The sequence below is a fragment of the Stenella coeruleoalba genome (genome assembly GCF_951394435.1).
Source record: "Stenella coeruleoalba genome assembly, chromosome: 13".
Taxonomy (NCBI): Eukaryota; Metazoa; Chordata; class Mammalia; order Artiodactyla; family Delphinidae; genus Stenella; species Stenella coeruleoalba.
The window spans coordinates 69367338-69392922 of NC_137159.1; the positions used below are offsets into that span (position 1 = coordinate 69367338).

A 25585-nucleotide genomic window follows, 5' to 3' on the forward strand; every position below is an offset into this window, starting at 1 on the left:
TGGAATTTAAGTATCATATTTGAATGAAGACATCGCCATCCAAGACTTAGAAACCCTTTTGGACTAGACAGAGAGATTTGGTTTTTACAGACACTAGAAGAGTTTGGATTTTCGGACAGAGATCTGTCATCTGGGCTGTTAACATCTCACACTTTCTTTTATCATTTGTTTTATCTGAACCCTGTAGGGAGGGTCATGGGTGGTCAGGAATCCCCCAGAGAACTGTCTCTATCGGTGCTCCCCCAACTTCCCCCAACATTCTCTACTGCCTTGCCTCGGCCACGAGCTCCCCATTTTCAGCATGGACCCGGGCGATCGCCCCAATATCCTTGCAAGCGTGCAACACTTGGTACAGTTCGCTGTCCCGAAGCATATACAAGTCCTTGTAGGTCATGAACATCTGGAACGAGTTGACACCCTTCTCCCTCACCAGGGTCTCCATTTCTGCTTTCACCTGGAGAGCAGAATGCAAAGGCAATGCCACGTGAGTACAGAGGGCCAAGAGGCTGACTGGCAGACGCTGGCCCAGCGCGGAGGAGAGGTGGCTCTGTCGCCACATGACCACCCGCAACCTTGCAGTATCTCACTCTCCTCTCACTCCACAGGCTGCTGTGAGGTCACGTGAGCAAATGGATGCGGAAGTGTTTTGAAAACTGTCCAGCGTGACACAAATATAGAAACGAGATCTGGGCATGTTTCTCCTATCACATAAGCTTGTCCTGTGTTTCTGCCTCCAAATCAGCCTTATTGGTAAATGCACTAATGACTTTTACACCTGTGGCCAGTTCCCTCCGCCCCCATAACAGAAGGGGTGTACAGAGAAGGCGTACTAATGCTAAAAATCCAGAGACCTGGGGAAAATCTAACTTAGGGACAAAGCCAAACATGAAGCAAAGCTATGTGAATAAGGAGGTTCATCCCAACATTATTTATACTAGGAAAAAATGGAAGAAACATCGGTCCAACAATAGGAAAATAAATTGTGATTCGTCTACTTGACAGAACATTAAGTGGCCACGGCATTGATGGTCATGAAGACCAGGCAGCCAGGTGGAAAATGCTCACTTAAGAGAAAGAGTTACTATGAAAAAAGACCAGAAGGAAATAAGCGAAAATAACAATAGTGATTGTGTTGGGGTGACTGAATCATGTGCTTCCTTTCTTTTCTATTTTTAAAATCTGTAATTAGAAAAAAAAATTGGTTATTATAAAAAAGAATTAAAAATTCTAGATGCATGAAAATCCCCACAACCTTTGGGGACTTAGGGATAGCTGACTTGGCCTCAGTGTTGCTGGGAATCTGAGCAGACCCTCTCTATTCCAGGCCACTGGAGGAGGGAAGGGAGAGAGGCTCAGGGTAGGGGTCGCCCATCCAGGAGGGTGTCCGAAGTGGACAAAACTTCCATCTGAGATAAAGGATGGCTAACATTCGGTGTGGTCTGTACGTTTTAGCCGGTACCAGGAGGGGGATCTTCATGTGTGAGTTTGGGGGGTTCCATGGCCTTTCATAAGCACCAGTTTGGATATAATGGAAGAGACTGTAAGCCCCACGCTCAAGGCTTGTGCCTGAGGGCAGAAGTACAGCCAGGCTTGTAAGTCACTGTCTCGGAAGGGAGCCAGGCCCTTTAGATCAGGATCCACAGCTGGAGAACTTTGCAAAATCGCTTAATGCTTATTTATGGTTAAGATTCCGGGGCACCCACTCAAGTACTGAGTGGCACATGGTGATTAATGAGCACTTGATGAAAGAATGAATATCCAGGTCGCTTCCCTGGGGTAAGAAGCAGTAAAACTCCAGAAGTGAAGCAAAATCTACATGCCTGTGTATCTGTATTCAGGAAGAACGAGGAAGAGGGAATCGGGGAGCAGGGACTGGACTCTGGCCCTGGGGCCTGGGCAACAGGAGGCCAGGAAAGCCAGGGGCACAGAGGCTGAGCTGAGAAAGGGCCCAGTGGGAGTCACACACCAGGAGCAAACTCAGGGTGCCCAGAGCAGGAGCTGGGGCCCAGCAGGAAAAAAGCACCCCAATCCGTTCTTACCAGGTGGCACTGAGCCAGGACGGGACCCTCCGTTCTGAGACCTCAGTGCTGTCACTCCAAGCACAAAATGATGTGACCCTCAGGGCTGACCCTTACTGAGCTTGCTCCTCAGCTGCAACCCCTTAGGGGTTGCTACATAAGTGACACCTTAGGTAGAGCGTCAGGACATGCTGAGCGCCTTGTGGTCAGAGCGCTGGAAAACTGCTCTTTAAATTAAGCAAAACAGGCCTCTCCCCGTATAGAATCATAAGTGTTTTTTCTTTTGGCATTTGGAGGAGTTAGGATGGAGGTGGGAGGGGTGTTCCACACCGCAGGACAGCATCACCCCCCCAGCTGGCTCTCACCAGATGGCCCCTCTGCCAAAAAGAGCACTGGTTCTTCTTTTGGGGTTCCACCCAGTGCTGTTACCTTGGGTGCCCACCAGGGGATCCCCACATGGAGGGCGTAGTCACAGCAGACCTTGGGGTCAGCCAGACCCCGGCACTTCTCGTAGGCATCCACAAGGGAGGTCTCCTTGTCAGGCAGGACATGGCCGATGATCATGGTGGTACCTCCAACTAGTGCTGCCTGAGGGAGACGGGAAAAGCAATCTCGTCACATCTCTACCCGCACCCAAGTCGCTGACGTGGGGACACTGGGTCCTCAGGTGGACCTTCAGGACAGCCACAGACTCTCCCACACAAGAGGCTGGGAGGCCCAAGTGCAGCAATGTTTGGGAAAATGTAAGGAGCTGTCAACACAGGAGCCAGGGTGTAATCTTCATCATTACTGTGGACCCAGCACACAAACCTGCTTCTTCCTCATCTTGGGTTGCAGCTCAGCGCTTGGGAAAAACGACTTAGTGTGTTACCAGTGCCTATATTTCCAAATGAGAAGATTCCCCCCAGACAATTTCTGACCAACTTGAATATATAGGTGATGTAATCAAATGTCTACCATAATGTAATATAAGTCTGTTTATAATATTATTTTAGTTACACATATATATGTAAACCATAGTAAAATGTTAATTTGACTATATTATTTTATTCACTCACATTTCATGAAACAATTCTATTCAAAGTTTTTATAGGCATCTTCACATCAGGGTCTTTGTCTTCAGTTTTTCCAAGAACATTAACTTCATTTCCATCTGTCTTGTTTGAGATAGAGCATTTTAGGTCCCCGTACGATCTGTCAGTGAAAAAATGATCCTATCCACAATGTCCACGAGATACCACTTAAAAAGAAATCTTTAAAAGGTCTCATTTGCAATCACAAACAATGCTCCCAGGAATAATTACTAAATCTGTATTAAAGGTCTGCCCCCACGTACTTTTTTAAAAACCAGTTTGGTCGGGTGACCTCCATGAGCTTCCTAACTAGCATTGCCCAAAGGCTATTCCAGGCTAACGGGTTGTTCTCCAAAAAAACTTTATTAAAATAAAAATTGAGACAGGCCCCATAATATGTGAAACTTTATGAGGGCTTTAGTATAGGTGACTCTCTTTTCCTGAGGAATTAAAATTTGGACAAACCCTACGCTTTTATTTGGATCCCTACAGTGACTGGAATCAGCTCCAAGTTCAAGTCCCTGCTATGCCACCTCCCAGTTGGATAACCTCAGCCCGGTTACTTGACCTCTGTGATGCAAGAGGTCAAGTATGTTTTTTCTCTTTTTTTCTTTTTGCTTTTAAATTTTTTCATTTATTTATTTTTTAAATATTCTGTTACAGAGTCTTTACCTATACCACGGGACCAGCTTCCTTGCTGGAGAGCTGTGAAAGTCAAGAGAATCATCACTTTGTAAAGTTTTGTCCTAATATGTGTGTTTCATTATTCAGAGTTTAGTTGTTTATCTCTGTTTTCTGTATGGGAGGAAAAGAGCACAATGAAACTGTCTTGATGATTTCATGCTTCTCTATTCGGTTAAATCATTGATGACGAATCAGAAATATTGCTGGAGAATAAGGGACTGAAAAAAAAATTAACTCAGCGGCCAAGCAACAATTACAATGAAAGCTCTTGCAACACTGATTTTCCACGCTGACCCTGGCTGGGCGGGTGAGACTAGTGCCCTTGTCCTGGGAAACGCAGGGGCCTGACTTCTTGCATAGCTTAAAGCAACCAACAGAGGGTGCTAGTTCTGAGGCTCACACGCAGGAATTGTGATGTGGGAGATGGAGAGAAGGGGAAGAGCAGCAGATTGTAGCTTTACTAGCTGGCTTCTATTTCTGATTTTGCTGGATCGTGCCAGAATGATTCACCCTCGTAGCAGGTGGTTGTACTCTATTTTGTCCTGAAATGCATTTCTTGCTTTTATGTGTGGACACGGGGGTGTCTGGTATATTGGGATGTTACACACTAAATTGTCTTACTTCTGTGGTTCTAGATTGTTTTCCTTTGCACTCCCTCATCTGTCTGTAGACTTGCATAGAAGAAAAAGGGAATATGGAGACAGCACGGTGGAATAAGAGAGCCAAGACCGTTCTTAGCATCTGTGGGCTTCTGAGAGTAGAAAAGGAGGTCTACCTGCTGAATCTCTAGTTAAAAGTTACAGGTCACGCTAACAAACTGTTCCACAGAGTATACTCTGTTCCCCACTCTAACAGATATATGTTCATAATGACTCAGAAGGCCAGGCTTGAGTTCAGAATTCTCAGAATGCTTGCAGTTCTGAGCTACACTCTAGAGGATGTTGGCCTTCAGCCTCTGCGTCTGCCTCTAGCCCATACTCTCCAACTCCGGTTATGTGTCCTGCAGCCCCTGGATCTAAGCTCTGCTCACTCCTGCAAGATGCCACCCTGGGGCTAGGCGTGCACAGAGTGGTGGTCTGGCCCCCAGAAGGACAGATTCAGGCTAATGTAGGCCTGGCAGCGCTCAGGCCCTTTGTCAGGGGATTCCAGGGCCCCAGAGTGTGGTCCAGGATTGGGACAGTGGGCTCTGGGCAGACGTGGGGGAGTTGCCTGTAGTCCAGAGCCCATGGCAGAGACTCCTCTTGCCTGGGTCCAAGCATAGTAACTGAGAAGTTCTGGACGGAGTCAGAAGCATCCGGCAGAGGTCCTGACTTTCCCAATTGCTGGTTGTAATCCTGTGTGCCTGCTCTGCTCTGCACCTCACCGCTGGGGGCCCACAGCAGCTCAGGTGGCAGTGGTTGTGAGAACCTCCACAAGCTGGGAAGGGGCATACAAATATCTGGAAAAATCATTACTGCTGTTACCCCAGGCCTCAAAGCAAAAGTGTAATGGGATCAGTAAACACTTTCCCAGCTGCGGGTTCGGGATCCCAGACCAGACGCCGGATGCACTAGTGCTGCTTTCCTCCCAGGCGAGATGCACACAGAGCTGGCTTCTAAAATATGCACAGTTCCCACCCACGGGATGAATGCTGACAAGCTCAGTCCTCGCAGGAATGTGATAGCACAGATGTGACAGACCTTTTTACTGTCATTCCACACAAAACAGCCTTGTACAAATCAACAGCAGAGCGTGATGCAATCCTGTTCCGGAGGCTTTCAAAAGGATTATATTTACGATAATCAAAAGGAAAGGTGACTGTGTGGCTGCTGGATGTTCGTAACTGTCTTTATGCAAGAAAAGTGAAGCTGTGAAAGATCTTAAGAATCCATAGAAATGATGTTCATGGAGGCTAAGCCTTCACGTGGAACAAGGGTGATGCTATAACGAGTGAGAAAGACAGAATTCAATAAGTGTCCCCAAGATACTTAGAAGTATGTTTAAACACACACACACCCACACAAAGAAAAAAAAAATAGAAGGAAATATACCAAAACATTAACAATGACTGTTTGTGGATGATGGGATTCTGAGTAATTTATTTTTTCTAATTTTCTGAAATTTATTTCATAGAATATATTACTTTCGTAATACTGTATACATAAAAAAATTAATTCGGAGGAAACTAAAACTACTTAAAATTTAGTTAACCATGTTTATGTATTTAAAATACTTTCTTTTAAAGTTATGTAGGAAACATTTCAACCATACAGTAAAAGTACAGAACATAATACAACACATACCCATGAACCCACTACTCAAATTGAACAGATGTTAGCTTTTTACTGTATTTACCTTACATGCTTTTTAATTTAAAAAATGAAAGAAAATGTTTCCAATACAACTGGAGCCCTCCATCCTATTCCCGTCCCTTAACCCTGAGGTTGATGTAAATTTCTCCCATCCATGTTTTTATGCTTTTACTATATTTGTTTTGCAAATCTGAAAAATGTACACAAGTGGTATTATGCTGTCCATGTCCTTTTGCAACTTGCTTTTTTTATTTGACAGAATTAAGATTCATTTATGGAGACAGACGCGACCATGGAACAGCTAACACACTAGGGCCTACTGGAGCCTGGTGGCTGACTGAAGTGGCCATTTATCAACCCAGGCCCTTATTTTTTGACATAAACTTCTGTCCAGCCAAGCATTCCCCACTGTGTATGTGGCATTCATTTCTATTGTGAATGTGAGACTTCACATCTCTCACTGTTAAGTTAATATGGACTTTAGGACCATTTGTTTAACCAACAGACGCAGCAGCATCATACACATTTGGCAGGATATGAAACATAATTTTACTATGTCAAAGGGTCACCATTATTTTGTTTTTGATATTTATGACATACCGCTGGGTAAATCTGGGTTTATTTGATGCCCAGTCATGTCACATCCACTTGTTCCCTAAGAAAAACCAGTATTCTTTTTTTTTTAACATCTTTATTGGCGTATAATTGCTTTACAATGGTATGTTAGTTTCTGCTGTATAATAAAGTGAATCAGCTATATGTATACATATACCCTCATATCCCTTCCCTCTTGCGTCTCCCTCCCACCCTATCTCACCCCTCTAGGGGGACACAAAGCACCGAGCTGATCTCCCTATGCTATGCAGATGCTTCCCACTAGCTATCTATTTTACATTTAAAACCAATATTCTTAATGGTAATCCATTTTATGTCACAGTTTCCAGGCATATGCTTGGCAGGAACTTGTACTGAACTCAACCTAAACCTGTTATTATAAATGTCATCTTTATGCTTCAGAAGTTATCAGACCACTGTGGGCACATGGGGGTCTCCGTATTGACCAGGGACCTGCTCAGCAAGTTGGAAAGAAATTTCAGATATAATTTATTTGCTGACATCACAGCGTTGGAAAGAACAGTGCATTGGCCCTTCCTGGTTTTGTCAGGACAAAGATCTTTGGAGAGTCATTCTTCACCATCTTCTACGTTGCTGCGGCTCTAATCACGTTTTGCTGAGTCCTCAGTAGCTATGTTTTTTTCTCTACCCCTCCACCCTGCTCCCCAAAGGGAAAGGCTTGGTTCTCTGGCTCCAAGGCCAAGAACCAATAGATCAAGGCACAAACTTTGTACCCTGTTGCTGAGAAGGCACTTGGGCCAGAGCTTATCTGTGGGGTTTTTCATTAGGGGTGGCGTAGGGACTTCCTGTGAACATATTTTCACACTAGTGCTCAGAAAATGGGTGTGTCTGGGGGGAGGTGATTGGAATCATAATAGCAGGGTCTGGAGTATCTAGATGTATAGATTAAGGGCAACTCAATCTTCACAGAGGGAACAATCCTACACTGAGAATCAAATAACCAGTATTTGGATGTGCTTTGTAAACTAAGTCCAATGCAAATGTTTCGACATTTCTTAATGCAGTTGAGAAAGCCATCACTTGTTCAGAGGGATCTGCTTCTCTTGGAATTGCTGAACCACTTCCTTTTCTTTTCACATTGAATGTATCTTCCATCTTTTATTCATACTCGCTCAAAGTAGAAGAGAAAAAAAAAATAACCAGATCAGTGGTTTCTCTCTTGCTCTGAATAACTTCCTTGCCCTTCAGGGATATTGTTGGCTGCTCTCTGGCCCTCAGGAAAGCCAGCTCTTAAGCAGCACCACTCCTTGGGATGTGAGAGACTCCCCAGAGAAGGGCCTGAGCATTTCGTCAAGTGAGATGATGTATGTATGGTACCTAGAACCATGCCTGGCACTCAGTAAACACCTTTCTCATCCTGAAACATACGCCCACCAGCCAACACCAGCTCCGTGGGTATGTGGCTTGGGCAGTCCCACAGTGCCCTGTGTTCTGACTGGCTCTGTCCTGGTTTAATCTCTGCTGTCATCTTGAAATTCTTAATAGTATTTAAACAAGGAGTCCATTTTTATCAGCTACATTGACCTGATCTAGGGAGATCACGCTCTTAACAGGCTTACGCTGGCTTCAATGCCAATTCATCCAGCTCGCACTGGGGGCTCAGGACCCTGAGCCTTTCTCCGATAATTCCCTTCAAGGCCGCTGGAATGCTGACCACTGCTCCAACCTCTTTTAGAGTCTCCCCAACACCTTTTATCAGATGCCCCTTTTCTCTGAAAAACAAACGAAACAACACAAACCCTCCCTGCAACCAGCTTTTCTCCAGGACACCAAGTGACACATGATTGTTCCTTGGGACCACCCACTGTCCCTCTGGCTACATACAGCTCCCAAGCCTTTTCTTGACCTGTTGAGCTCATTCTTCAGCTGACTGGTTTTTCTCTAAATTGCACATTTATAATTAACTGCACTTCTCAATTTCCTTTTACTTTTCACTCCTACCTTCTGGGTCCCAGCCTCTATTACTTCATCTAGGGCATGGTCCCACTTCTGACCTTGCAATGCTCTCACTGTTAAGCATCACCATATCGAAAACTCACCCTTCATTCTTTGAATTTTCAGCAGAGGAGACAGGCAACATTCAATCTGCAATATACCTTAGCAAAAGGACATTTTCCCACACTTAACCTGCTTGCCATTAAAAAAAAATTTATTTACTTTATTTATTTATTTTTGGCTGCGTTGGGTCTTCGTTGCTGCGCGCGGGCTTTCTCTAGTTGCGGCGAGCGGGGGTTACTCTTCATTGCGGTGTGCGGGCTTCCCACTGCGGTGGCTTCTCTTGTTGCACATCACGGGCTTTAGGCACGCGGGCTCAGTAGTTGTGGCTCACGGGCTCTAGAGAGCAGGCTCAGTAGTTGTGGCTCATGGGCTTAGTTGCTCCGCGGCATATGGGATCTTCCCGGAACAGGGCTCGAACCCGTGTCCCCTGCATTGGCAGGCGGATTCTTAACCACTGCACCACCAGGGAAGTCCCCAGCTTGCCATTTTTAAAACACATTAATGCTATATTTAGAGGCAAAATAGTAGAGTGACAAGAACCAGACTTTAAGGCAGGCAGATCTAGGTTTAAATCCTAGCTCCATCACTTATGGTTATAAGATCTTGGGCAAGTTATATAATTTCTTTGAGCTTCATTTTCCCCATCTGTAAAATGGAGTAATAATACACCCCTTGTGGGGTTACCATGAGGATTAAATGAGATAATGCACGTAAAGCACCTGCACAGAGTAGGAGCCCAATAAACACTAGTGATTTATACTACCATTATAGCTATTTTAGTTAATAAACAATAAGCCTAACTGGTAGGTAGCATGAGTGTGCACACCGTGTTATATGTATCAGATGCTCCGGAAGAAGTGAGAGATAGAAGTACCTTAAGGCGCTTAGAGTCCAGTTAGCAAACAGGACAGGAAACACGTTCATTTCTAATAGAAATGACTTCAAAATAATGAGAGTACAAAGCAGCGCAAGATAACATTCCTCAATGGTGATGGCAACATCAAGTTCAACAGACCAGAGGAGGGGAAGGACACAGTAGGATGGGCAGGCTGAGAGCTGGAAGGGGGCAGGATGAGACGCTCTGGGGTAGGAAGTGAGGTGGGCGGAGCCGGGGACACAGCCAGAGGACAGAGAATAGATCTGGTCTTGACTGAGGCAAACTGCGTGGACCTTGATGAATTTGGATTCCATCAATCAGCAAAGTTTAGCAACTTGTGTGTGTGGAGGTGGTGGTGATGAGGGGGCTTTGGGAGTGTGGGGTTTAGGAGCACATTTACAGAGAGGACTCTGGTCACCCCCATCCCTGGACATGTCTGTAGTCACAGCAGGCTTCTGGGTATGAAAATCAGACTCCAGAACATGGCCCTGACTGCTCAGTGCAAAGTCGACTGCAGTGCTGAGATGACGGACCTCAACCTGCGGACTGGGATGAATGACATATGGGAAACCTGTTTCGGGGAAGAAATAGCAGCCAGGTTTGATGACAGAAGAGGAGAGGATGTAAATAACAGGGGAGGTTTTATGCCTGCGTGGCTGAAAAAATAGTATCAGGAGAGGAACAACCAAATTTAGGAGGGAAGAGAGTCTTTGGAAATCTTAATGCAGAGCTGACGGATGGAGCAGATGAAAATTGTTAATTATAACCAACATCCATTGAGCACATACTCTGTGGCTATTTAGTTCTCACAACAGTCCTGTGAAATATGTATTATTGGGCTTCCCTGGTGGCGCAGTGGTTGAGAGTCTGCCTGCCAATGCGGGGGACGCGGGTTCGAGCCCTGGTCTGGGAGGATCCCACATGCCGCAGATCAGTTGGGTCCGTGAGCCACGATTACTGAGCCTGCACGTCTGGAGCCTATGCTCCGCAATAAGAGAGGCCACTATAGTGAGAGGCCCGCGCACCGCGATGAAGAGCGGCCCCCGCTTGCCACAACTAGGGAAAGCCCTCGCACAGAAACGAAGACCCAACACAGCCATAAATAAATAAATAAATAAATAAATTTAAATCATATGGGCTTCTAAGAAGACCTCTGCTTAAAAAAAAAAAAAGAAAGAAATATGTATTATTCTCCCCATTATTCAGATGAGGAAACTGAGGGTTGATATTCATATCTATTAGGCTGGGAAGGACGTCTCTTCCCATCCATTTAGGAGGGGGATGGATAGAGGAGAAGATGAGCTGAGGTGACATGGAGGAGAGCTGAGGGTGCCCAGGTCCTTGGTCCCAGACTTCTTAGCAAAACAGAGGAAAGGTTTTGGGAAAATTAGGAGTGTCAGTCTGAGCCAAGACGAGGTTTAAGAAAACTGTATGGGAAATGCACTACAGAATCCACGAGGGAGGGCTGAAGGAAACTTGCCATATTATAAGGGGTCAGTTCCATGAAGCCAGGAGCTGGGACGGAGAGAGCAGGCTGGGATTGCGGAGGGAGTGGGGAGTCCAGGGACGGACTGACAAAGGCATCCAGGTGGAGGTCCAGCACAGCCAAAAATGGGGCGGGGTCCCACAGCAGAGCTTGTCTGGGGCTTAGAGTGACATCTGAACTTTTATGTTTGTTAGAAATACAGTTCGATTCTCCGATGGTACGTGAAGGCAGGGTGCTCTGGTGGGAAAGGCCTGAACTCTGGAGCCTGGCACACCTGGTCTGAGGTCTGGCTTTATCGCTGAGGAATCCTGTGGTCTCGAGCCAGTAAACTCTGGCTTGGGAGGATGGGGGCGCCGTTCCTGGAAGGAGGGTCCCTGGGAGAGGAGTGGGGTTGTGGTGGATGCGTTGGGTTTGGGGCAGGTGCACGGAGGTGTCTAGGCTGTAGCTGTAAGCCTGGGAGTCATCAGTGACAGATCACCTGGGGAGAGAAGGTGGGGAGGGGGAGAAGGCAGTCTGGCATAGGATCCTGAGAAGCAACCACAGAGGAGAGGAGTAAGACAGACAAGACCACGGAAGGAGCCTGGGAAGGAGAGTCAAGAGGCAGGAGGGAGAGCCGGCTGGCATGGGGTTATGGAAGCCAAGAAAACCCTGTCACCAGCGCAACAATCTCCCTGGCTCACTGGCTTCAAGAAGAGGTGAGCTGCCCTAGAAGTTAAGATGTCTTCGAGGGAAACCCAAGCTCCCCTTCCCAGATGCGAGCGTACCAGGGTAGGCTTCCGGTCTCAGGGACAGTGAACGCATCTGCTTGGGAAGCCCTGATATAAGCCTGCCTGGCCCCTGCTCAACAGGTAGACCCTGGGCACACAGGACACAGCCAGCTGCAAGTGCTGCTGGGAGAGAGAAAGGTAGGGATTCAGTGTGAAATCCCCATCTGCCCTCCTCCCTTCAGCCCCATCAATAAAGAACAGGCCTGACTGCTATGCTGTGGGGAGCAGCTGGGTCAGGCGCAGGTCAGACCAGGCTGTGCAAGAGCTCTTGCTGCCCCTTCCCTTCTGTGGCAAATTCCTGAAGACAAAGAGGTGCTGGCTGTCTCCAGGGCTGCTTGTGCAGTGGCCTTGTGGCAGGAAAGCTAATTGCAAAGGGAAAGATGGCTCCTCGCTCTGGATTCTCAACCCTGGAGGGGCCCGGGGCAGCAGGGGATTAACCCCCACCATAGAAACTTTGGGATGAAACTAGACCCAGAGAAAATCTCCTGAAGGGATGCAGACCAACACAGAGACCTGGTCCCCACGAAGTGCTCCAGGAGAGGGTCACCTGCACAGCCAAGTGCTGCCCTCACCTAACCTTCATGACCACTGTGTTGGACAGATGTTTTCACCATCTCAGTTTTTGAGACATAAGCCGAGACTGGGATCCAGGTATTTTTATTCCAAATCTCATACTCTTCCGTAACCCTGAGAATAGATTTGATACCAACAAATAGCAACTAAGCACAGAGCTTCATAGCCTGGGGCAATCCCAACTGCAGATTCAGGGTCTCCCACCTGGTATACTTAAAATAGACAACAGATAAGGAAGTATATACGTCAGCCCTAACATCTTCTCATTTTAGAACTAGGAATACATGAATCCCAAATGGTGGGAGAAATGGAAAAGCATGCATGGTTCTTATCAGGAGACGATGCACATTTCTGTGGTTAAGACATTTCCTTTAAACCTGGGAATGAATTGTGTTAATTCCCAGACCCAACAGACTAGCATGTCCCGGGGACACAGAAGCTAGCAAAAAGTGACACCACTCCCGCGGAAGCCATCGGACCACTGTGGCAGTTACCACCTAGGCTGAACTCATGTTCAGGAGAGAAATGAACATTTACTGACAGCCTGCTTTGTGCAATGTTCCTAATATTATTCGTATTTATTATCTTATTTGATCCTCAGAATGACTCTGTAATTTAAAGCAAGGACTCAAACAGATATCTGTATACCCGTGTGCACAGCAGCGTTACTCATAATAGCCAAAATGTGGAAGCAACCTAGTGTCTATCGACAGATGAATGAATAAACATAATGTGGTACGTACATAGAATGGATGTTATCCAACCTTAAAAAAGGAAAGAAATTATGACACAGGCTCCAACATGGTTGAAACTTGAGGACATTATGCTCAGTGAAATAAGCCAGTCATAGATGGACAAAAAAATGTATGATTCCACTTCTACGAGGTATCTAGAATAGTCAACTTCATAGAGATGGAAAGTGTAATGGTGGCTGCCAGGGGCTGGGAGGAGTGGGGGATGGGAAAGTTAGTATTTACGGAGTACAGAATTTCAGCTGGGGAAGATGAACAAGTTCTGGAAATGGATTATTGTGGTGACAACGCTGTGAACGTACTTAATGTCACTGAACTGTACACTGAAAAATGATTGAAATGATAAATTTTATGTTATATATATTTTATCACAATAGAAAATTTAAAAATATATGACTCTGTAGGGTAGAGGTTACTCTTCTCGTCTTACAGATAAGAAAAATGGGGCACAGAGGAAATCATGCAGCCAGACTGAATGAGGGTCTATCTGCCGCTAGCACCCTAGGTTTCCTTTACACGATGCCGCCCCTTCTAGAGCTCAAGATAGCCCTGGTCTGACTGCGGGGTTCCCTGGCTCCAAGATTCCTCTGTCAAAGGATGGAGAAAATCCCAAGTGAAATTGGACCTAACTGCAGTTTAGAAACAGAGGGGTGGGTGTGGCTTGGGCTTGAATTACAGGGCTAAACCTGAGCATTGTGCCAACTCTAAAATTATGAAATGAGGGTCTCCAGGCGTCTCTCTAATCCAGAATGATTATCTCCACTGCCGAGCATCCAATTTAAATCATTGTGTTTAATACAAAGCCACAGAACAGAGCAGCCTGTCTCCCGACATGTAGTTACCATGGAGACCGGAGATGATCCTCAGAGGGAGTTATGTGGCGGAGGGAACGTGGCTGCTAGCTTCTGAGAAGACAGGGGGCCAGGGGAAACCGTTCTAAAATAGAGCCCGGAGACGCCCTTTGTCATCTTCCTCCTTAGCAAAGCCCCTTCTAATCCCAAAGCGGGAAAGTTTACAGGTAAGCAGGTCATGACCACCTTTATTAAAAGTCCAGGCTGCCCAAAGAGGCCAGACCAGAGGGGTTTACCAACAATCCAGAAATACACCACATGTAACCCCATCTGCTCTCCTTCCCTCATCTGCTCCAGTGTTGGCGAGTCTTCATTTTGGTCCCAAAGCTCAGTGATAATAGTGCTATCAAGCTGCCGAGGAAGGCTGTCCTGAGGCCACGCTAGGTGCTGATGCTGGGGAATGAGGAAGGCTGTCCTGAGGCCACGCTAGGTGCTGATGCTGGGGAATGAGGGAGGCTGTCCTGAGGCCACGCTAGGTGCTGATGCTGGGGAATGAGGGAGGCTGTCCTGAGGCCACGCTAGGTGCTCATGCTGGGGAATGAGGGAGGCTGTCCTGAGGCCACGCTAGGTGCTCATGCTGGGGAATGAGGGAGGCTGTCCTGAGGCCACGCTAGGTGCTCATGCTGGGGAATGCGCGCTGACGTCTGCTCTGGGAGGCAGGGAGGCCTATGCCTGTACTTGCTAGCTTGGAAAGGCATTTCACTCCCTGAGACTCAGCTTCTCCACCTGCAAAGGAAGGAAAATAAGGCCTGCCTGAGGGGGGCTTTAAAGATCACGATACGTGTATAAGGGATACAGAAATGCTGGGCCTGACAGGGCAGTGCAGCCCTCCTGGAGGGGACAGCGGCTGGAAACGTAGCTGCAGGTCCTACGCAGAGCCATGCACTGCCAGATGCCACCTGGGGGTCTGGGAACCCAGAGCCCGTGAGAGGCTCCACACGCTCCAGGCTGAACACTGTATTTTCCGCACAGCAGGAAAAGTAGACTCTTTGATGGGCCACTATGTCTGGGGCTTAGAGATTCAGAACAAGCGTGCTCTCCCGAATATAAGTCCTAGTTATCTTAAGCCTGGCAAAGTGAGAGTCAGGGCACCAAACCAGGAAAGAGCTACAGCCCAGGCCTGGTGGTAACAAAGGGTACCAAACAGGATGGAAACCTGACAGACGGAAGGGGAGAGGGTGGCAACAGCTCAGTGGTTAGAATTTCAGTTCATGTAAGTTTTATCCTAACCTAGTCCGCTCAGAACTCCCCGGCCCACTTCTGTTCTCCATTGACTCTAATTGTAAGACAAAGAGGGAGCAAGAGGAAGCAGAATGAACTCTTCCCTATGACATCATCACAACTTATTATACATAAAGATATGGGTCATGTGAAGAAAACATATCGAGATCAATATGTAGCCAAGTATCATGGAACATCCTCATGGACCTCATCTGAACCCCCAGCACTCAGTTAAGTTCCTTTTAACACACACACATCACAGATTTTTTTCTCTCCAAATAACTTTAGAAAATTCTAAAGAAAATTCTTAACTTTTCAGGCTAACAGAAAGGGACCCTGCTAAGGGCTGAGAATGTTTATCAAGTGCTTGGTTAATACACTGAGTTTACTGTTCTCTTAAGTTTTTGGTTTACAGCCTGCACTAAAAAAGTTTGCTTCCAAGGATATAGAATGGCCAAAACAACCTTGAAAAAGAAGGACAAAGTTGGAAGGCTTACACCACCGGCTTTCAGGACTTACTCTAAAGCTATCATAATCAAGACATTGTGGTATAGGTGTAAAGATAGATACATAGATCAAAAGAACAGAAAAGAGAGTGCAAAAATAGACCCACACGTATATGGTCAACTGATTTTTGACAAGGGATGGTCTTTTCAACAAATGGTGCTAGAACAATTGGATAGCCGTATGTAAAAACACTGAACCTCAACCCTTACTGGATACCATATATAAAAACTAACTTAAAATGAATCATTGACCTAAATGTAAGAGCTAAGGTTATAACACTTCTAAAAGAAAACATAGGAGAAAATCTTTGTGACCTTGGATTTCACAAAAAGTTCTCAGTTACAGCACGAAAAACAAACTATGAAAGAAAAAGAATTAATAAATTGAAGTTCAAAATGAAAAACTTTTGCTCTTCCAATGACATTGTTAAGAAAATGAAGAGGTAAGTCATAGCCAGGGAGAAAATGTTTGCAAAACATGTACCCAACAAACGACTTGTAGCTGGAACATATAAACAACTCTGACAACCCGATAAAAAGAAGACAAACAGTGCTCACTTTGGCAACACTAAATTTGGAACAATACGGAGAAGATTAGCATGGTCCCTGCACAAGGATGACACACAGCTTCCTGAAGCATTCCATATTTTTCAGTTGTAAGGTAAATAAGTACTAGGGATGTAATGTATGACATGATAAATATAATTAACACTGCTGGATGTTATAGGTGAAAGTCATTAAGAGAGTAAATCCTAAGAGTTCTCATCACAAGGAAAAATTTTTTTTCCTTTTCTTAAAAAAAATTTATTTATTTATTTTGGCTGCACCGGGTCTTAGTTGTGGCACACAGGACCTTCACTGCGGCATGCGGGCTTCTTAGTTGTGGCATGCATGTGAGATCTAGTTCCCTGATCAGGGATCGAACCTGGGCCCCCTGCATTGGGAACATGGAGTCTTACCCACTGGACCACCAGGGAAGTCCCTCTTTTTTCTTTTATTTTGTATTTATATGGGATGATGGATGGTCACTAAACTTACTGTGGTAATCTGTTCATGAAGTATATAAGTCAAATCATTATGCTGTACATCTTAAACTTATACAGTGCTGTATATGAACTATATTTCCATAAAACTAGAAAGGAAAAAATAAAGATTTACCTATTCTTTACATTTCATAAAAAACAAACAAACAAAAAAAAAAACAAGACCAATGACTCAAAACATAGGGAAAAGATGTGAACTCTTCACCAAAGATATACTGAGGGCAAATAAGCACATGCAGAGACATTCAACACTAGGGAAGTGCAAATTAAAACCATAGTGAGCTACCACTGATACATCTGTCAGATGGCTAAAATTAAAAAGACTGACCATAACAAGTGATGGCACAAATGTGGAGCCTGGAAGGAACAGAAAATGTTACAACCACTTTGGAAACCACTTTGGCAATTTCTTAAAAAGCTAAATGTACACCTACCATATATTCTAGGCGTCCCACTTCTAGGTAATTACACAGGGGAATGTAAGCATGTGTCCACACAAACACTTGTGCACAGATATTCATAGTCGCTTTATCTGTAGTTGCCAAACACTTAATAATGCTAAGTCAGAAACCAGACCAAAAAAGAAATACATACTGTATTTTCCATGATATCAAAATGTGAGAAAATGCAAATTAATCTATAGTGACAGAAAACAGATCAGTGGTTGCCAGCGCAGGGAAGGATTACAAGGGACACCAAGAAACTTTGGCTGGGGGGGGGGGGTGGCGGTGATGGATATGTTTATTATATTAATGGTGATGGCTTTGCAGTATCTACACATGTCAAAGTGTATCAAACCATACACTTTAAAAATGTGTGGCTTATTGTATGTCAATTATACCTTAATCAAGTTGTTTAAAAAAAAAGCATAACACATAGATTAAAAAAAAAAAAAAGTGGCTTCCTCGGCTACCCAATCATGACCTTCTTCATTCTGTACATACTCTTCCCAAGAACAGAGTTCACCAACATTCATCAAGCTTAATTTTATTTTTAAGTATTGAGAACACTGTAGAGAGTTTAAATCTAAAGAGGAAAGTTATTTATAGATGAGGGGTTGAATTCATTAATCTCCAGTGGCACGTCCAGCTCTAAAACTGGGTGCACGAGTGAGCGCACGTGTGTGTATGTGAGAGTGCGTGTGTAAGTGTGCGACTGTGACAGTGAGTATGTGAAAGTGTCTAAGTGTGTGAGTGTGTGTGTAGTGTGAGAGATAAACATTTGTGAATGAGGGACTTCCCTGGTGGTGCAGTGGTTAAGAATCCACCTGCCAATGCGGGAGACATGGGTTTGATCACTGGTCCAGGAAGATCCCACATGCCGCGGAGCAACTAAGCCCGTGCGCCACAACTACTGAGCCTGCGCTCTAGAGCCCGCGAGCCACAACTACTGAAGCCCGCGCACCTAGAGCCCATGCTCCGCAACAAGAGAAGCCACCACAATGAGAAGCCCGCACACCACAACGAAGAGTAGCCCTGGCTCGTCACAACTAGAGAAAGCCTGTGCGCAGCAACAAAGATCCAACACAGCCAAAACAAACAAACAAACAAAGAACCACACCGGTGAATGAGAAAGTTCTTAACTATAGCTGGCCTACAGCTCTATCCTCACATAGTCACTAATTAGGGATCCTTACAGCACCTAATTTTTAATTAACAAGAAATAAAAAAGGATCAGAAGGAGAGAAAAACATGGTTGGCTACAGGGATAACCTGAGGGAACAATGAGGCGGAAACCACGTAAGGGAGAAGATACAGTGTCTACACACATTTCTACCTGCCAGTGAACCATTCTAAGATGTGTACCTGACATTCAACACAGAAATATGGCCACTTCAGATAGGAGGCAACCTCAGTGAGGAGAAGAGATATTTTCAACTGAGATTTTTGAAGCCTTCCAGAAGGCCATATTCAAATATTTCTTGAAATATTAAAAAGTATTCCGTCTTTACGAAAAGAAATAGGAGGAAGAAAAATACATCATTCATATACTATATGTCTCACTGAAGTATACATACAATACACGATGTAGTTTTCCTCTATCTTTTTTTTAAACCCCAGAGATGCTGGATGAGAGTATAAAAGCAGAGCTAGTATGAGATATGGAAGGTTTCCAAGATGCTTGGGTTTAATCACCAAGGGTACATTTATCTCTATTCTTGAACCAAAGGTTTTAAAAAGCAGTAATCTCGCTGTATAGATCAATTCTTTGCAAACACTCTTATTCTAGGAAATGAGGAGCTGCTTGGTCACCATAGGAGATTTTTTTCCAATGCTAGATGTAAAAATTTGTAAGAAATGATAGATCTCTCTTACATTTGTTCTAAGAAGAGTCAACCTGGCCTACATGTTGGCCTGCCAATTAACATAGATGTACAGTGAAAGTTGCCAGGAAGGTTTTGTTATACGAGATACCTGATTTGAAGCAGGACATCTTTAAATAGCTCCTGCTACGTGCTGAGTTTATGACTGGATATTTCTGTTTTTAAGAGAAAGAAAGGAGAAAGAAAATTATCTAGAAGTCATCACCAGTACTATTTAGGCTCCATTTGAAACCTATAACACACACAGTCAACCCTGACAGTAGAGACAGAAACCAATTTTGTAATTCCTATTTGATGTCTAACACTTTAATACGTATGCCTGTGAGGAAACTTCACAAATGGATTTTTCAGGGGTTGGTCCTCAGTCATCACGATCTATTTATTTATTTATTTATTTATTTTGCGGTACGTGGGCCTCTCACTGTTGTGGCCTCTCCCATTGCAGAGTACAGGCTCCGGACGCGCAGGCTCAGCGTCCATGGTTCACGGGCCCAGCCGCTCCGTGGCATGTGGTATCCTCCCGGACCAGGGCACGAACCCACGTCCCCTGCATTGGCAGGCGGACCCTCAACCACTGCGCCACCAGGGAAGTCCCATGATCTATTTATTTAACAAACACTCATATAGTGCTTAGTAAGCACCAGGTACTATTTTTTAAATATATTTTTTATTTTAAAATTTTTATTCATTTTTTATTTTTGGCCACGTGGCTTGTAGGATCTCAGTTGCCCAACCAGGGACTGAACCCTGGCCACGGCAGTGAAAGCACCAATTCCTAACCACTAGACTGCCGGGGAACTATGAAGTACTATTTTAAGTTCTTTACCAGTAGTATCTCAACACACATAAAGTATTATCATAATCTCCATTTTCCAGAGAAGGAAACTGAAACACAGAGAGAGATTAACTCGTCCAAATCACACAACCAGTAAATGTGGAGCTGAAAGTCAAACTTTGGCCGTCCACCCCAGCCTGTGCTCACGACTGCCACCCTATGTAGACATTCATCTATTTCTTGAGCATCTATTGTACTACATGTTTTAATCTTTGCGAGTCTGTGGTGAGTCACGAGTTAAATATAAATTGTCGTCTCTGCCCCTCAAAGTTTTCAATCCAGCTGAGAGACAAACTTTACATAGGAAACAATTTGAAAGCCCCAGGATGAGATTTTATTTCAGCTGAGGAGAAAAAAGTGGATCCTGGGGCTGAATTAGCTGGAGGAAGAATGTGACATGAGCTTGGTAGGTCATGAAGGCCTTCTGTGGATGGGTGGGAAGGGATGGCAGGAAGGAGCATGGGAAATTCACAGCGAAGGGGGCTGAAAAAACCCCCTTCCTGATGGATGGGCACATACGGGCAGTGAGGATTGGATGGAGAGGGCAAGGTCAGATGGTGAGCTGTCCAGGGTGAAGATCTAGGACTCCAAACTAGACGACAGGGAGCCACTGCAAGTTCTCAAGCAGGACATGACCCTGCTGGCAAAGCCGAGGACATAGGCAGCACGGGCACTAGATGGACAGTAGAACAATCTCATTGCAAAGCCAAAGTGGGTGGATCAAGTAACCCAAGAAACCAGACAGAGTCAAGGCCAGGCCTAGGGTGGAAGCAGGTACTCAGCCTGGGGACTAACAGTTATCATGCACGTGCTCTGTGCCAGGCACTGTGTGAAGTGTTTTTCATGCATCAACTCATTTAATCCCCACAACAACCATTTGTAAACGGTAAAAACTGTCAGCTCTAAGGCACTGACATCAGTGTTATTCCTCTAGGGACAGCGGTGCATTATAAAGCCACCATCTTGGGGAGGCGGAGAGCTTACTCTGCTGTCTGCCTGATGCATCAGTTCCTTGATGCCTTTATCTGGTCCAGGCAAGCTTAGAGTCACACGGTGTTGAGTTAACTATTTGCATGCAGCCTACTGAGAGGTCAGAGGCTGTCTGAAAGGGGTGACTGTCCAGAATCTGGGGTTTCAGGATCCTCTGAGTGGTGTGGTGAAAAGGGCCTCAGACTGAGAAACTTACAGTCTGGTCCAACTACCTCTGGGACTTGGGGCAACTCATTCACTCTCTCTCCCTGTCAATGGGAGGGTGGGGCTCTATTTCTAAGATCCCTCCAGTTTTTTTACCGGAATGAAGTGAACTTGGGAACATCAGTTAATAAGCAAGACTGTATGAGTCTGGATCCCGGTAAGCAGGAAGGGTTACTGCAGAGCAAAAAGACTGGAAAGAGATTTTGGCTAGAATTAAACAGAAATGGACAGAATAACAGAGTCAAGAAAAAAGAAGAAAGGAAGTGAGCAGCATTTAAAGGTTTAAAGCCCAAAGAGCCAGTTTCAAAGGCAAAATAGCAAAAACAGTCTGCCCAATGGATACATGGGCTCCTTGGTAAGAAGGTTGGCAGGCTGGACAACAAAGGGAATTTATTTATGTCCCAGCGGGTCCTATCCCAGGACTCTGATAGGTTTAGTCCTCTGCAGTGGGAGGAGGGAGGTAGGGTCAGGACCCTCCACTGGGGGCGGGAAGTGGCAGGCCACCTAGCCTGTGCCACTGTACATCTGCTAGGCTGATCCTGTTCTAGACAAACACTCTTTGGGTTAAGATTTGGCTCCCCTTGTGGTTTGACTACAAGAATAGACGTCCTGCTGCTGATGGTTTTGAGTTAGTGGGAGGCTGTCTCAGTGACCAGATGGCCCTGGCACAGACAAGAGAGAGTCTCTGGGTCCTCAAAGAAGAGGCACAGACCCAGCTGGATTTCCATTTGATGACATCTTGACCATGGCCAATCCGCCGCTCATTGATGATGCCTATGCGGTACAGACAGGAGGGCAGAGCACAGCACCAGGGACACTTAGCAAGTACAGGGGTTCTAGGCCCCAGGCTGGGGCTTGGGAACCCAATAATGGGACCCTATAATGTGAATAGAAGGAGAGAAACTAATAAATAATACTGGCAAGGGTGAGGCAAGACGAGCCCAAGTTTTCAAAGGGGATTCAGATGTCATTCTGGCACATAAGGTGAGGGTCAGACAGGCAACAGGAGTAACAGCCAGGACAATGTGCCATTCAAAATAGCCGAGAAAGTTCCTTAATAATCCGCATGCTAGTGTTAGGATCATCAAGGATGCTTTAAAAAAAAATACATGGGCTTCCCTGGTGGCGCAGTGGACAAGAATCTGCCTGCCAATGCAGGGGACACGGGTTCGATCCCTGGTCCGGGAAGATCCCACATGCCGCAGAGCAACTAAGCCCATGTAGGCGCTACTGAGCCTGTACTCTAGAGCCCGAGCTCCGCCACTGCAATGAGAAGCCCGCGCACCGCAACGAAGAGTAACTCCTGCTCACCGCAACTAGAGAAAGCCCGCGTGCAGCAATGAAGACCCAACACAGCCAAAAAAAATTTTTTTTTAAATTAAAAAAAAATACAGATGGGGGAAGAGGCAGACCTAGAGACATTGATTTCATTAGTCTGGGGTGGAGGGTACAGGCAGTAGAGAGGAGGGGTCTGGACATGTATTTCTAAAATAATTCCCCAAGTAGTTTTACTGTAAGTTGCTTCCAAAGGTTGAAAACCATTGGCCTAGACAGTGGTTCTCAGTCTATTTTTGGAGGAGTGGGAGGCAGAAAAGGCATCTAGGGAGCATTTCCCCATTGTCCCTGCTGCCCCCTCTGTCACCATCTTAGTGAAGGGGCTGTGCCTGTAGTTTGATTCTGATATTCCCACCGGGCCACGGAGAGCCACTGGTGGGGTGGAGCTCAACAGCCTGCATTAACATTCTTATTATGTAATATTAGATTCCCACCAAAGAATAAGCATAATTTATGAGTAAGCTAAGTAGGATAATGATAAAAGACCCCCGTGACCCAAGTGAAATCCTAGACCTTTATTAACACTGTTGGTGTCACTGGCTCTCCTCCCTCCCCTCCTGCCCCTGCCTTCCCACAGGAGATAACCCCCTTCCTCCGTGGGGGCATTTTTAACAAGCAGGGCGTCCTGGCATCTCTGGAGACCAGGTTCTGGGCCTCTGGGAGGGAGGGGCCTGCAGGTTGGAGGCGTGGCGGAGGCGGGGAGGAGGATGGATTGCCCGGGCTGTGAGCAAGGGGGGCAGAGGCAGGGGAGCCAGGCAGAGCGTGCCCCAGCCTCTAACAGAAGCAGAGGCGGGCAAAGCGTGTGTTAAAGAAGCGCTAGAGAAACCCCTTCAGACCCAGTACAATGGAGACCCAGATGCTCTCAGAAAAGCCAGGCTTTCAACGGTTTTGTTTTCCCAGCCCTGGCTGCTGCTGCCCAATTGACAGGCAGGCCATAGCTCAGGGGGTGCAGAGTTCAAGGCCCTTCGGATCTGTCAGACGGGAACAAAAAGGCGCAACTTGATCTCTCTTTCTCTATAGGCTAATCACAAGGGTGAGCTTTCCTTGGGGTTATTATTCTATTATAAACCCAGATGCTGAAAGCAGATCAACCGTTACCTTTCTTAGAAGGTGCAAAGTAGGTCAGCGGCAGTCTATCAGGGTGCACAGCCTGGGCCTGAGTGCCACAGGCTGTGTGAATAATTAAATCCACACATCCCTGACATCAGCAGTGCAACAGGAGAGCATTTTCTCTCCCCAGGAGATTGTCAGGAATTAGAGATAAGAGGAAGCCAAAATATCCAGCCGTAGGAGCAGCAACAGGGAGGAGCAATCCAGGAGTGGGGGGGACGGGGACGGGGCAGGAAGCCAGTTCTTGGGGGGCTGGGATGTCTGAGGCAGGACTCTGGGCAGGGTCTCCCAGAGGGGTTTGGGGAGGACTGCGTCAGGGGCTGTGTTATGAAACAGACGCTCAGTATGAGCTGCGGCACAAGGACAAGGTCCGATCTTACTTAGGGGGTGGATATAACAAAAGGTCAGTTTAGGTGACGCGAGCAGCCAGAGTGGCTTGGAGTTTACGGGCCTTAAATTTCCTATAACTTGGGCCTGGCATGGATTGGGGGTGTCTGACCCTACAGGAACCCTTAATCACACAGGGGTTTTTCTGTGTTTTTCCAGAGACAGCTGCTTCCATGGATGAGAAGCCTGGAAAAGATCAAAAGTTACCCACCACCTTGCACAAAGTTGCACGTGCAAAGGTCTTCATTCGCCGTAAAGAGCTGAAGGCTCTCAGGGGAAAACTCGTCACTCCTGGCTAATGAGGCCCCGGCAGACGACAATGTGGAAAATAAAACAAAGAAAGGCCAGCCTCCTCTCCCAGAGGCTGGCAGGCAGCATAGTGACAGTGTGGCATCCGACCCTGGACTAAAGATCTCCCAAGCGGGGAGAGTAACCGGCAAGCTACAATTTTTGGTGCAAGGCTGCAAAACGGACCCCAGCATGGACTGGTGTGGTAAGCAGAGTTACGCTGGTGGTAAATACCGGGTCCTCTCTTACTCTCTTGCTGGGAGTATAAACTTACAACCAAACTGGAAAACAATGTGGGAGTCTCTCCCAGAGCTAAACATGTGTGTCTTCTATGACCCAGCAATCCCACTCCCAGGAATATGCCTGTAGAAACGTGCACACACGTTTACTAAAAGACATGGATGAGAACATTCAGAGCAACAGCATTTGTCATAGCCCCGAAGTAGCGACCACCCCAATGCCTGGTGACAGCAGAATGTCTAGGTACTCTGTGGGCTCTTGTACAGTAGAACACTGTGAAGCAATGAAGTACAACGTGCAACAACATGGCCGAATTTCACAAAAATAATGTTGAGCAAAGGAAGCCAACGCAAGGGTCCAGGCTGCCTGATTTCATTTACATAAAGCAAACAGTCAAAACCTATGGTGAACATGCTGAAAGCCACCCGCTTCTGCACTTTAAAGAGGCAAATCGTATGGAGTGTGAGTTATACCTCCATTAAGCTGTTACTTTTTAGAAACTATGGTATTAGAAGTCAGGATAGCTGTTATCGTTGGTGAGGAGTAGTGACTAGGAGGGGGCACAAGGGGGGCTTCTGGGTGCTGGCAATGTTTGGTTTCTCAGTTTGGGTGCTGGTTACAAGGGTGTGTTCGGTTGTGATGATTCTGTGTACCTTAGAACCTGTGCGCTTCTCTGTATGTATGCTGTACTTCAATAAAAATAACCACAAATGAAGCAGGCCTGGCCTGGCCGGGCTCAAGTGCATGGGGATGGTGAGCCGGATGTGCTCACTCTCTTCAGAAAGGCCCCGACTGCCACCAGAGTCCCCCCAAGAGGACCCTGCAAGAGTTTATGAGGATGGGGCTCCCCATTCATTAGTGAAGCCTCATCTGCAGGGCCCTGGAGTAATTCTCAGAGGAGAAAGTGGGGCAGGTCCACCAATCACTTCTATTCCCAGGGCTTGGCTCAAGCGGGCAGGTGTGGCCTGGGATGCCAGAGTATTCAGCAGGCCTGGCGGCATCCTTGCCTCAGCAGAGGCTGGGCCATGGCTACTGTGACTCCTCACAGCTCAGCCTTCCGGGGGTCTGATCTGTTGCGTCTGGACTGGGAAGGAGGC

The 25585-nt window shown here is 46.2% G+C and overlaps 1 protein-coding gene across 1 annotated transcript in view; it reads right to left on the reverse strand.

Annotated features, from left to right (window-relative positions):
* DPYSL5 (dihydropyrimidinase like 5) overlaps nt 1-25585 on the reverse strand; it is an 85993-nt gene that overhangs the window by 19588 nt on the left and 40820 nt on the right. Inside the window, exons 3-4 of the mRNA XM_079941024.1 lie at nt 2448-2606; nt 275-454 (exon numbers count right to left, since the gene is read on the reverse strand). Of these exons, the coding sequence (XP_079797150.1) occupies nt 275-454; nt 2448-2606 (339 nt within the window). The remainder of the gene's footprint in view (nt 1-274; nt 455-2447; nt 2607-25585) is intronic.